The sequence below is a fragment of the Panthera leo genome, chromosome B4 (assembly GCF_018350215.1).
Source record: "Panthera leo isolate Ple1 chromosome B4, P.leo_Ple1_pat1.1, whole genome shotgun sequence".
In the NCBI taxonomy this organism is placed as follows: Eukaryota; Metazoa; Chordata; class Mammalia; order Carnivora; family Felidae; genus Panthera; species Panthera leo.
The window spans coordinates 83,665,007-83,678,494 of NC_056685.1; the positions used below are offsets into that span (position 1 = coordinate 83,665,007).

General features: G+C 42.8%; 1 protein-coding gene across 2 annotated transcripts; it reads left to right on the top strand.

Moving 5' to 3' along the window:
- The first annotated feature begins 215 nt into the window (after positions 1 to 215).
- Positions 216 to 12,284, top strand: TSFM (Ts translation elongation factor, mitochondrial). Of its 2 annotated transcripts, XM_042947021.1 has the most exons (6): positions 216 to 310; positions 586 to 759; positions 1,364 to 1,492; positions 4,798 to 4,920; positions 9,291 to 9,378; positions 11,707 to 12,284. In XM_042947021.1, the coding sequence occupies exons 1-6, from the start codon at positions 254 to 256 to the stop codon at positions 12,111 to 12,113; spliced, it is 978 nt and encodes a 325-aa protein (XP_042802955.1). In that variant the 5' UTR covers positions 216 to 253; the 3' UTR covers positions 12,114 to 12,284. The 2 variants fall into 2 exon arrangements, with proteins under 2 accessions (XP_042802955.1, XP_042802956.1); XM_042947022.1 differs by lacking the exon at positions 4,798 to 4,920.
- The last annotated feature ends 1,204 nt before the right edge of the window (positions 12,285 to 13,488 follow it).

Here is a 13,488-nt window from a genome sequence, read left to right on the forward strand (position 1 = left end):
ATTTTGCGACGACTTTGTCTCACGGTTTGCGTTATTTTCACCGAGAGCGGGGAGGGGGGGCGCGGTAATTTCCTTGCGAAATGCAGTTGCGGAAAGTGAAGCCGAGTTGACGAGCGTGCCCACCCCCGGTCAGCAGGTGGCGCTGCCCTCGCTTGTCGCGTTGAAGTGGAGAAGTTTGGCCCCGCCGCCACGCCGTAGGCCTGTGGCCTCACCGATGAGCCAGCCGCCGGAAGTGTGCTCGGGGGCCAGAGAGATGTCGCTGCTGCGGTCGTTGCGCCTCTGCCTGGTCGCGCGGGCTGGGACCTGCCCGGTGAGGGGTCTTGGCCTCGGCACCGTCCCACTCTCCTTGCACATCTCCCGTGCGCTTGGAACGCACCCTTCCCTTCCTCTGTCCCCCCGTTCGACTCCGTCCCATCCTTCCTCCGACCTCAGTGTTTCTTCGCGGTCCAGTCCCCGGTTGGCTGCCTTTCCCCACCCCCCGGAGCCCCAGTCTCTCCTAAGGTGGCGTCCCTGCTGACGTGCTTTCGGCCTCCCAGTGCTGCTGGCTGCTTCCTGCTTCTCATACCTTTCTTCTCACCCCTGCAGGCGGGGCCCCTTCAGCTTCAGTCGTCTCAGCCCAGGCACACATTTCACACTGGGCCCAGGTTGGCTTCCTCGGCCTCCAGCAAGGAGCTTCTCCTGAAGCTGCGACGAAAAACAGGCTACTCCTTTGTGAACTGCAAGAAAGCTCTGGAGGCTTGTAGCGGGGATCTCAAACAGGTGTGGGGGAGGGGGACGAGGGGAGCGGGGCGGGGTAGTAGGGCCTGACCTCAGTGTCTCAGAGAGGTGCTGCCAGGGAGCAGTAAATCAGACCTGCTGCCCAGTGGCCCGAAACGGCACAGCTCTAGATAGGATTCTGGCTTAAAATGACAACCTCACCCTTTTACTGTGTTTTGGCCCTAGAAGCAATGAGCTCAGGATCCCACGGTTAACAAACCGTATTCCAAGCACGACTGCTGTGCTGTTTCCTGCTGCTTGGAGCCGACAGGGCTTGTGTGGGCTTTGGGAGTCAGACCCACCAGGACTTAAACCGTGATCTTGGACACCTTACTTAGTCTTTCAGAGTTGCATTGTTCTTGTCTGTATAATAAAAATGCTATTGTCTGCTCCATAGGGTTGTTGTGAAGATTAAATTTATCCAGAGCACCAGGCGCTGGTGCTGGTATTTGGCAGTTGGTAGGCTGCCAGTAAATGATAGACTACTTTAGTTTCCGTTATAGGATTAAAGAGAAGCAGAAAGAATCAGGGAACCTGAACATACTGTAGAGCCCCTTTCAGTTCTAAATTCTGTGACTCCGTCATCTGCCCTGTTTTCAATTTATAGGCAGAGAGCTGGCTCCACAAGCAGGCCCAGAAGGAAGGCTGGAGCAGAGCTGCCAAACTCCACGGCAGAAAAACTAAAGAAGGTCTGATTGGGCTACTTCAGGAAGGAAACACAACTGTATTAGTAGAGGTGAGTTGTCCGAATTCCAGAGACCAGGAGCACTTACCTCTTGGGTGTGAAGCTTTGTGGTAGATACTTTGCATTCTTTTTTTATTATTTTATTTTGTTTTGTTTTTCTAATTTACATCCAAGTTAGTTAGCATATAGTGCAACAGGGATTTCAGGAGTAGATTCCTTAATGCCCCTTGCCCACATAGCCCATCCGCCCTCCCATGACCCCTCTAGTAACCCTCTGTTGTTCTCCATATTTAAGAGTCTCTTATGTTTTGTCCCCCTCCCTGTTTTTATATTATTTTTGCTTCCCTTCCCTTGTGTTCATCTGTTCTGTGTCTTAAAGTCCTCGTATGAGTGAAGTCATATGATATTTGTCTTCCTCTGAGTGGCTAATTTCGCTTAGCATAATACCCTCTAGTTCCATCCACGTAGTTGCAAATGGCAAGATTTTGTTCTTTTTGATTGCCAAGTAATACTTCCTTGTATATATATACCACATCTTCTTTATCCATTCATCCATCGATGGACATTTGGGCTCTTTCCATAATTTGGTTATTGTCGATAGTGCTGCTATAAACTTGGGGGTGCATGTGTCCCTTTGAAACAGCATACCTGTATCCCTTGGATAAATAGTAGTGCAATTGCTGGGTCGTAGGGTAGTTCTAGTTTTAGTTTTTTGAGGAACCTCCATGCTGTTTTCCAGAGTGGCTGCACTAGCTTGCATTCCCACCAGCAATGCAAAGGAGATCCTCTTTCTCCGCATCCTCACCAACATGTGTTGTTGCCTGAATTTTTAATGTTAGCTATTCTGACAGGTGTGAAATGGTATCTCAGTGTGGTTTTGATTTGTATTTCCCTGATGATGAGTGATGATGTTGAGCATTTTTTCGTGTGTCGGTTGGCCATCTGGATGTCTTCTTTGGAGAAGTGCCTATTCATGTCTTTTGCCCATTTCTTCACTGGATTATTTGTTTTTTAGGTGTTGAGTTTGATAAGTTCTTTATAGATTTTGGATACTAACCCTTTATCTGATATGTTGTTTGCAAATATCTTCTTCCATTCTGTCGGTTGCCTTTTAATTTTGCTGATTGTTTCCTTTGCTGTGCAGAAGTTTTATTTCGATAATGTCCCAGAAGTTCATTTTTGCTTTTGTTTCCCTTGCCTCTGGAGATGTGTTGAGTAAAAAGATGCTGCGGCCAAGATCAAAGAGATTTTTGCCTGCTTTCTCCTTGAGGATTTTGATGGCTTCCTGTTTTACATTTAGGTCTTTCATCCATTTTGAGTTTATTTTTGTGTATGGTGTAAGAAAGTGGTCTAGGTTCATTTTTCTGCATGTCGCTGTCCAGTTTTCCCAGCACCATTTGCTGAAGAGACTTTCTTTATTTCATTGGGTATTCCTTCCTGCTTTGTCAAAGATTAGCTTGCCATATGTTTGTGGGTCCATTTCTGGGTTCTCTATTCTGTTCCATTGATCTGAGTGTCTGATTTTGTGCCGGTACCATACTGTATTGATGATTACAGCTTTGTAATGCAGCTTGAAGTCCAGATACTTTGCATTCTTAAAGAAGAGATCTAAAAGGTTGCTGGAATTAAACTGTTGTGGGGCACCTGGGTGGCTTAGTCGGTTAAGCATCTGACTCGATTTCAGCTCAGGTCATGATCTCAATGATCTTGTGGGTTCGAGCCCCAAGTCGGGCTCCACACTGACGGAGCAGAGCCTGCTTGAGATTTTCTCTCTCTCCCTCTTTCACTGCCCCTCCCCCACATGCATGTGTGTGCTCTCTCTGTCTTTCGCTCTCTCTCTCTCAAATAAGTAACCTTAAAAGGAAAATAAACTGGTGAGACCACAGTTACTGTGAACTCACATAAGTGTAGAAATGCACAGGTGTGTTGACAATTAAAGGCCCAGCAGTCAAGAATATTATAGATATCCCCCAGTTTTCAAAAGCTTGTGTTACACACCCTGCTTTTACAAAAGACCTATATTTGTACCTGTTTTTGTTTTTTGTTAACCAAAGAAAATCTAAAGAGTACTTTCACTTTTATGAAAAAGGGCAAAAAGTGAGAATAGCATTCAGTGTTGGATTTGCACTGAGCCATTAAAGAGGTAGGGGATACTGTAGCAGTGAGAGTTGCCCCGCCAAACTTCTTCCCCCATGAACTATACTCAGCTTCCAGCCACCACAGCTTTGATCTTTGTGAGCATCTGTGCTTTATGTGCATTTATTTTGTGTATCCATTTCCATATAAATGAATGGTAATTGGTTTTTCCGCTTTGTGCCATTTTAGCTTACGAAAGGTTTTATAGGAACACTACTTTTGGATAGTGGGGCAAACTTGTGCTTCTGAATGTGAGTCTCCTGTAGCCTTACACCTTTTCATGGATTGTTTCCTGGAACAGATTTTAAAGCCAGGAATTTATATTAATTAGTTGATGGATAGCAAGTAGGTGTTTTTTTTGTTTGTTTGTTTTTAATGTTCATTTATTTTTGAGAGAGAGAGCATGTGGAGGAGGGGAAGAGAGAGAGGGAGACAGAGGATCAGAAGCAGGCTCTGTACTGACAACAGAAAGCCCGATGTGGGGCTCATACTCACGTGCTATGAGATCATGACCTGAACCAAAGTTGGACACTTAACTGACTGAGCCAACCAGGCGGCCCAAGTAGCTGTTTTAGAGGAGGTTTAGGGGCCTTAATTGGCGAAGAATCAGATGGGGATTAGTATAGAGTGAGAAAAGGAGATAAGCACGCTGACAGCCAAAGTGGTTTGGTGTTGGAGGAGGCTGGAGAATGAGGTGATGAAGGCCTACAGCCACAGGCAAGTAGTGAACTCGTAATGAATCCTTTGGGGACACCATGGAACCATCTTTTGAATGTGTGGGTCATTGCTAATTCACTGGCAGAGCAGGAACCGCTTCATTCAGTTTCTGACTTCAAGCTAGGAGAGGAACTGCAGCTTTAAAATTCTGGGGTCATTAAATGTCCATCGACTGATGAATGGATAAAGAAGATTGTGTGTGTGTGTGTGTGTGTGTGTGTGTGTGTGTGTACACATACATACACACAATGTAATATTACTTGACAATGAAAAAGAATGAAATCTTGCCATTTGCAAGATGCAAATGGAACTGGATGGAACTGGAGGGTATTATGCTGGGTGAAATAAGTCAGAGAAAAAAAATTAAATTCTGGGGTCATTTATTTCTGTCTTCTTGAGCCTGCAGCTTGTTCTACAGTACCTTGGTTTACTCTGCAATCTTAAGGCACTTTGGGAAACCATCAGTGAACAGCTTACACAGCCATATAACTTTGTTCCCACAGGTAAACTGTGAGACAGATTTTGTTTCCAGAAATATAAAATTTCAGCAGTTGGTCCAGCAAGTAGCCCTGGGCACCCTGTTGCATTGTCAGAACCTAAAGGATCAGCTCTCCACATACAGTAAAGTGAGTTGTGGGGACTGTCAACATGCTGGGTTTGCACACACACCCCTTTCTTCGGGTCTTTGCTGTTCTCTTTTTTCAGACGTTCTCATGGGTCCTTTCCTTGCTTCCTGTCCCTGCTTAAATGTTCTCTCTTTGGAGAGGAGTATCGTTCCTCCTGTTGCTCTAGTCCCTTATTTTGCTTCATTTGAGATTTTTTGTTATATACTTACATATTATGTTTTTATTTATTTATATATTGCCTTTCCCAACAGAATGTGAGAACTTGTCTTTTCACTACTTTGTGTCTGGTGAAAGAGGAGTGGGCCCAGCATTTGGTTCGGGCTCATTAAATCTGTGTTGAATGAATGAATGCCAGTGGGGCAGAGTCTGTCAAGTCAGGGGAAGCTTTGTATTCCGAAATCTAGAATGGCCTAGAGAGGATTTCTAAATACAGGTATTGGAGGAGGCACAATTTAGGAGAATAGGCATATTCTTGTCCAAAGAGGATCAGGATGGAATTATATCAGTCTACCTTTGGTTCATCCTTACTATTAAGGCAAAAACAAACCCAACTACTCAAAATAGTTTTTTTATGTTTAGTACCACCTTTTTCCTCCTATCTATCCTTCTCTTGAGAGCTCATAGTAACTGTTAATTGTTACTGGCATTAAATAGTCATTATATGGAAAACCATGTGGTGATTATTGAGTATTGAGTAGATGAGCCACTTGAGCTACAAGTTCTAATTTTTTTTAAAGTGTATTTATTTTTGAGAGGAAGAGAGAGTGTGCACAGGGAAGGGGCAGGGAGAGAGGGACAGAGAGAACCTGAAGCTCACGAACCATGAGATCATGACCTGAGCCGAAACCAAGAGTTGGATGCTTAACTGACTGAGCAACCCAGGTGCCCCCCCCCCCTTTTTAATGTTTATTTTTGAGAGTGAGAGCATGAACAGGGGAAGGTGCAGAGAGAGAGGGGAACAGAGGATCTGAAGTGGGCTCTGAGCTGACAGCAGAGAACCTGATGCAGGGCTCAAACTCATGAACCATGAGATCATGACCAGAGCCAAAGTGGGATGCTCAACTGATTGAGCTACCCAGACAACCCATTTTTAACTTTAATTTTGAAAAACATTCGGACTTACAGAAAAGTTGCCAGTGTTTTACAATAAGCTACTTGTATTTTTATGTAGATTCACCATTTATTAACATTTTGACTCATTTGCTTTATCACTTTTTTTTTTTTAAAGCTTATTTATTTGAGTGAGAGAGAGTGCATGCACAAGGGAGGAGCAGAGAGAGAGGAGAGAGAGAATCTCAAGCAGGCTCCACGCTGTCAGAGCAGAATCACAAATCATGAGATCATGACCTGAGCCAAAATCAAGAGTCAGACACTCAACCAACTGAGCCACCCAGGCGCCCTGCTTTATTACTCTTTATATACATCTTATTATTATTATGACTATTTTATTTGATTTTATTTTTAAGATTTTATTTTTAAATAATCTCTACAGCGAATGTGGGGCTCGAACTCACAACCCCAAGATCAAGAGTTGTATGCTCAGCTGACTGAGCCAGCCAGGAGTCCCATCAATATTTCAAAACTTTTTGCAAGTATGTTGCAGACATCAAGACCCTTTTCCCCTTGAACACATTGTCTCCTGAAAATGACATTCGTCTATGTAACCACAGTTTAGTAATCACATTTAGGAATTGAAACATCGATACAATATTTTTATTTATATAACATATGATAACATTCATATTTTGCCAGCTAGCAATTTTTTTTCTGATCCAGGACAGTGCAGTACAGTTGGAATTAAGTGTATTGCAATTACTTGTATGTCTGTTTAGTCTCCTTTCTTTGTTCCTCAGCCTTTCTTTGTCTTTCATTACATTGACCTTTTTTTTCTTAAAAGATTTTATTTTTAAATAATCTCCACATCCACGGCGGGTCTTGAACTTACAACCCCAAGATCAAGAGTTAACATGCTCTTCTGACTGAGCCAGCCAGGTGCCCCCATTGACATTTTTGAAGGGTTTAGGACAGTACTGCAGAATAATCTTCAGTTTGGGTTTGTCTGATGTTTCTTCATAGAGTATAGATTTTTAGCATGAATATTAAATGCTTATTTATTTTTGAGAGAGAGAGAGACACAGAACGTGAGTGGGAAAGGGGCAGAGAGAGAGAGAGACATAGAATCCGAAGCAGGCTTCAGGCTCTGAGCTGTCAGCACAGAGCCCGATGCAGGGCTTGAACTCACAAACTCTGAGATCACAAACTGAGCCCAAGTCGGACACTTAACTGACTGAGCCACCCAGGTGCCCCTTGGCATGAATATTTAATAAGTTATCCTGAATTTTTCTCAGAATATCATATCAGGAAGCATGTAATGACTGTTGGTCCCATTATTGATGTTAATTTTGATCTCTTCTTGGTTAGGGTGTAAAGTTATTCTGTTCCTCTTTGTAATTAACAAGTAATCTGTGTGGGAGATTCTTTGAGACTACGTAAATGTCCAGTTCCCCAAAAAACTTACCTGAAAGTATTAGCATCCACTGACTCTTGTCAGGGTCAGTTATTTAATTTATTAAAAAAAATTGTTTTTAATGTTTTTATTTTATCTTTTTTTGAGAGAGAGTGTGAATGGGGGAGGGGCAGAGAGAGAGGGAGACACAGAATCTGAAGCAGGCTCCAGGCTCCAAGCTGTCAGCACAGAGCCCGACGTGGGGCTCAAACCCACGAACCGTGAGATCATGACCTGAGCAGAAGTCGGACATTTAACTGACTGAGCCGCCCATGCGCCCCATGTCAGGGTCGTTTATTACTATGATAGTTGCATAATGGTTATATTTTTAACTCTTACAGCTTCTTTTACATGTATTAGTTTTATCAGTTGGCATTCTACCGTAAGAAAGACTTCTCCCTATGTTTAGTGATTTACTTAGTACTAGCATCAATGCATGTATTATTTTATACAATATGTCGTAATTCATTATATGATCCATTATTTAGTTTGATGCTCAAATTATCCCTGGATTTGGCCAGTGCAAGCTGGCTGTACTGACCGTTTGAATATGTGCTCATTATTTTCTGAATATTTCCTTACTTTGTGGCATAACAAGATACTTTGGGCCTATGTCATACTTTCCTTGCCCCACCCGTGGAATTGGCCACTTCTCCAAGGAGTCCTGATCCTTTTTAATGGGGGAGTAGTTTTTAGAAACCAAGATCTGGTCATTACATATGCTTATTTCGACTGAGATGTCATTGCTGCTATGCTCTTTCAGCAGACAGATCCAGGAAGAGAGAGAGAGAGAGAGAGTATGTGTGGGTCTGTGTGTGTCCGTGTGTATCCTAATCCTCCATCACAGGGTTCTTCCTTTCCTTCCCCCATTCTATATTTGTATCTTTCTTCTCTCACAGTTAGTACACTTGGCTCTTAGCAACTTCAGTATGTTTACTTGTTTACCCATTGGTATAATACACACTAAATTGCTTTAGAGTTTCTATACCTGACCGCTGCAAATAACAAACCTATTAAGGAGTTCAAGATTTCTTTGATCTTCTTTTTTTTGTCTTTACACTTATGTGGTCAAAGGACTATTCTGAAAGTTACTTGGATTAGTTTTTTTTCCCCTTTATGTGAAGTTACGTTACTCATTTGAAATATAGTTAGTCTTATGTTTCTGTTTAGTCAGTTTCGGTTTTACCTAAGAATTCTCTTTAATCTAATTTTGTTTGCAAATATGTAAAACATTCACAAGATTCTGAAAGTTAAAACTGTAATGCACACACACAGATCTCTCGCTACTTCTCTCCTTTGTACCATATTCTTGTCCACTCCTGTAGATAACCAGTTTCATCGGTTTTTGGTTTTCCTTTACCTTTTTTTGCAAAACTCAGCATATTTCTATAAATACTACTTTCTTACACAAATGGTGGTATACTATACTTGTGCTCTTTTTAATTGCTTTTTTCACTTAATACTGTATCCTGGAAATAATCCATAGCAGCCTTTGCAGATCTTTCTTTCCTTTTTCCTTTCTCCCAGCAGCATGGTTTTCCACTATGTGGCCGTGCCATGGTTTATTCAACCAGTCTTTGAGCTTTAATGTTTTATGATTGTTTGAAAATACTGTTCTTGGTATCTAGGAAATTACAATTTAAAAAGTTAGGCCAGAGGATGGGATTGGGATGGAATTGGGGCTGGTGCGGTGATAGAATAAAATATTTATAAAAATGGAACTGTTACATCTTTGGCTTATTGAAAACATTCATTTGTATGTAGTTGTCTTAAATCATTTTTTGAGAAATACGCTATTTTTGCCTAGACTCTTGATCATTTAAATAGGACAGAACTGATTCATTCATTTTCTTTATGCGCTAAGGGCTTCTTGAATTCCTCCGAGCTCTCTGAACTTCCCGCTGGGCCTGAGACCGAAGGCTCTCTCAAGGATCAGCTAGCCTTAGCAATTGGTAAGTATTTGTAAGCATTGTGGGAGCTGGAAGTTGAGAACTGGATCTCATGGTATCTTTGGTATTCTCCACACCCAGATTAAGAATCACAAACTCATGTGCCTACATGGGTCAGATGCTATGAATGTGGGAAGTGGGTCGTGTTGTGTGTTAGATACTAGTGAGCTGTAGGCTCCCTGAAAAGCTCACGCTCTGCTGAACGAGACCATTACCAAGCCCCAGCCGTTTGTTACCTCGGGGTCCCAGTGTGGTCAGAATTTTTAAATTCCTTTAAAAGAATTTAGCTTTGTATGCAAAAATTTTAGTTTTTTGGCTATTTGCTGCTAATCACAATCATTTTCGGCACTGCAGGCCTCACTTTACTGACCAAACTAATAAGCATGTCTTCAGGCAGGGATGGCCTTTGGCACCTTCCAGTTGACTACTTCTCTCTCTACACTGTGGGAGAAACAGTACATCGGAAGTCATCTCACCTTCTTTATGGAGGGATCCAGGAATATTTTGGGGTGTCGTGTGTAGGAATTTCATCTCTTTTTTAGAACAATCTGATCCTGAATTTGTGAAGGTACGTTCTCTCAGAACCCACTGGCTGCAGGAACCACATCTGGGTCATTGTGCCAGAACGGGTGGGGATTTTGCTTTCTTTCTACATGTCCTTGATGGAAGCAGGGAAGTAGGGATGGGGTTGAGCTTGCTGGGAATTTACTACTCATCCGACGTTTCCAGTCAAGACATCAATTCTTTTTATCAGGTTATCTTGAAGTATGTATAATTCAGTGAGTCATAGATGAGAAACCAGGCAGACAGCTGTGAATGAGACTTATTAAGAAATTCTGGAAGAACTGGGTGTTTTAGCCATGTCAATTTCTGAGAATTAACTATTGTTTGGATGCTTTGAGTAGTTTTTTTTTTTTTTTTTTTTTAATGTTTATTTTTGAGAGAGAGCATGAGCAGGGCTGGGACAGAGAGAGAGGGAGACACAGAATCTGAAGCAGTCTCCAGGCTCTGAGCTGTCAGCACAGATGTGGGGCTCGAACTCACAACCATGAGATCATGACCTGAGCTGAAGTTGGACACTTAACCAACCGAGCCACCCAGGCGCTCTGAGATGCTTTGAGTAGTTTTAAGATTTATTTTGATTTCTGGATACTCCCCCGTTGAAGACTCTTAGATAGAACTATGGCTAATGGAGGGATATATACCCAGATCCCTTTTGGGGTCTTCTGCTCCTTCCTGCCTTTTAGTTTATTTGAATTTCTGTTAGAGACAGGGAAAACTGGAATCATGTTTATTTGTTTTTTTTTGTTAATAAGTTTTTTAAAAGTTTTTTTTTTTTTTTTTATTTTGAGAGAGACGGGTGGGGGAGGGGCAGAAAGAGAGAGAGAGAGAGAGAGGGAGAAAGAGAATCCCAAGCAGGCTCCATGCTGCCAGTGCAGAGCCTGACGTGGGGCTCAAACTCACGAACTGTGAAACCATGACCTGAGCTGAAACCAGGAGTTGGATGCTTAACCAACTGAACAATCCGGATGCCCCATTTTTGGTTCTTAAAAACAACTCTGAAAATGTTGCCTTTTTGTTTCTGATGGGAGGAAGTTGAAACTATCTGATGACTTGGGGTTTTGGATTTTCTGGGGCTTTTAGAGTTGTGGACTTTTTCCTGATATAGTGGACGATGATGAAGAGTTGTCTGTGTCAGTTAACGGTGATTTTCGGAAGGGATGGTAACTTGGGGAGGAAGAAAACTCTTACTTGCTTTGGACTGAGATGTGGGTTTTACTTCCAGCTCTGCTGTGTGACCTTGGGCGGGTAGCTTGAGGTCTCTAAGCCTAAGTTTAAGGTAGTAACAATAGCCCGCATTTGAGTGTCACTGCGTGCTAGATACTGTAGTTATGTGCTTTTACATGTGTTTCTTTGTGTATTTCTCCTAAGAACCTTCCTTTCCGGTTATCTTAAGCAGTGTCCTCTCCATCTTACAGAGGAGGAAACCAAGGCTTGATAAATTAGTAAATGGGGTTATGTCCTTAAGTGGTTGCCTAAGGTCATATAGCCGGTAAGAGGCAGAACTGTGTGACACCCTAGCCTGTGTTTTTAAATCCCAGGGTGGCACATAGTTGGTGCTCCATAAAGGTGTTCTCTATTTCTCCCACCCCCACCCACCTACACACCTTTTCCTCTTTCAACTGCAGATGGTATCTTTCCATCTTAAAGCATTTCCACAGTATGCGTGCAGAGGACTGTCTTCCAGACTTGACCATCTCTATCCATATTTTGGTACTACCACAGTCATTATCTCCTGGAAGTGTGTTATCTGCTTTTGCTTTCTTATAGGGAAACTGGGAGAAAACATGACCCTTAAACGAGCTGCATGGGTGAAGGTGCCAGCTGGGTTCTATGTTGGCTCTTATGTCCACGGAGCAATGCACAGCCCCTCGCCCCACAACCTGGTGCTGGGGAAGTACGGGGCCCTGGTCATCTGCGAGACATCTGAGCGGAGAGCAAACCTCGAAGACCTTGGCCGCCGCCTCGGGCAGCATGTGGTGGGCATGGCCCCTCTCTCTGTCGGTTCTTTGGATGATGAGCCTGGGGGAGAGGCGGAAACCAAGATGTTGTCTCAGCCATACTTGCTGGATCCCTCCATCACATTGGGACAGTACGTGCAGCCTCAAGGGGTGTCTGTAGTAGACTTTGTGCGGTTTGAATGTGGAGAAGGTGAAGAGGCAGCAGAAGCTGAATAGGTTCCAGAGACTTGGCCCGGGAGGAAATGCTTATTCTTAGCTCCAGACATCGTTATGAAGAGAAGTTATTTCCTGAGCGTCTTCAAACCCAGAATTTGTTTTTCATTTGCATTTATAATGAAGCGATAAACTCAAAGGGTAAAGTTATTAAATAAAATTATATAATAATGAGAGTAGAATCTTTTCCTTGTTTGCATAATGCTGACTTTAGCTTTTCTGTCCTTACTTGTGGGAAGTTGTAGAAAACAACAGGTGGGCTTTATTGAGGTGACCGACAGTGTCTGCGGGGACAGGCAGGTGTAGTCATGCTGCTGCTCCCCCCAGCGTTATCCCTAAAATGTCTGACTCAGTTTATCTTACTGCTTCTGTGACCTGGGACTCTTGTTCTGCTTTAGACTGTGCTTCTATCCTGGAACTTCCCCAGTTACATTACTTCTGCCACATGGATTCCTGGGGAATTGTTGACTCAAACTTGTAGTTGTCTGGAAAATGTGGTTCATTTTGTTGATGTCTGTAGTGTGCTTTGAAGGCTGTCTGCAGTGGTATACATGCTGGGCTGGCCTCATTACTAAAATCAGTACCACATGGCTCTATTTGTCTTTTGGATAATGGGAGTGTAGATGGGTGGGGACGGAGGTTTCCTGGACAGCTGGAAGGCAGATTTTGGCATTCTTGTGCCAGAAACAGGACGTACAGTGGTCCAGTTATCCCGAGAACTCACTCAGCAGTGCCTCTTTATACCCAAGGGCTGAGACATTTCTCCCAACATAACAAAATAATCACCGTAAGAGGCAAACCCCAAATACTGAAAAGAACTATTTTCTCATACAGATATCTTTACTTGAAAAGTTAAAAATCTCTGGCACATACAGATCTGGGCATTTGGATTTTGACTTGGGGTATATATGCAAATAACTTCGGTGATTGGTGGGTTAAACTGATTTCGGAAATACGGATCTTAAAATTTATTTATTTTAAAGTTTACTTATTAGAGCACGCACAAGCGAGGGAGGGAGGGGCAGACAGGGAGAGAGAGAATTCTAAGCAGGCTCCACGCTGTCAGCACAGAGCCTGACTTTGGGCTCCAGCTCACGAACTATGAGATCATGACCTGAGCTGAAATCAAGAATCTGACGCTTAACCGTCTGAGCCACCCAGGTGCCCCCTGATCTTAACATTTAAGACCAATGTGTGTCCTTGCCCCATTATTAAATGCTTTAAACTTTGTTTTTTTTTTTCTCTTACTTTGACTTCAGTGGATTCATGATGCAGGTTTAGTGCTTTCTGCTGGGATGCCGGAAGGCCACAAAAATCGAAAACTGAGTATTTAACATTTTAGGTATATAACAAGGAATGCAGGGATGAGAAGAATGGA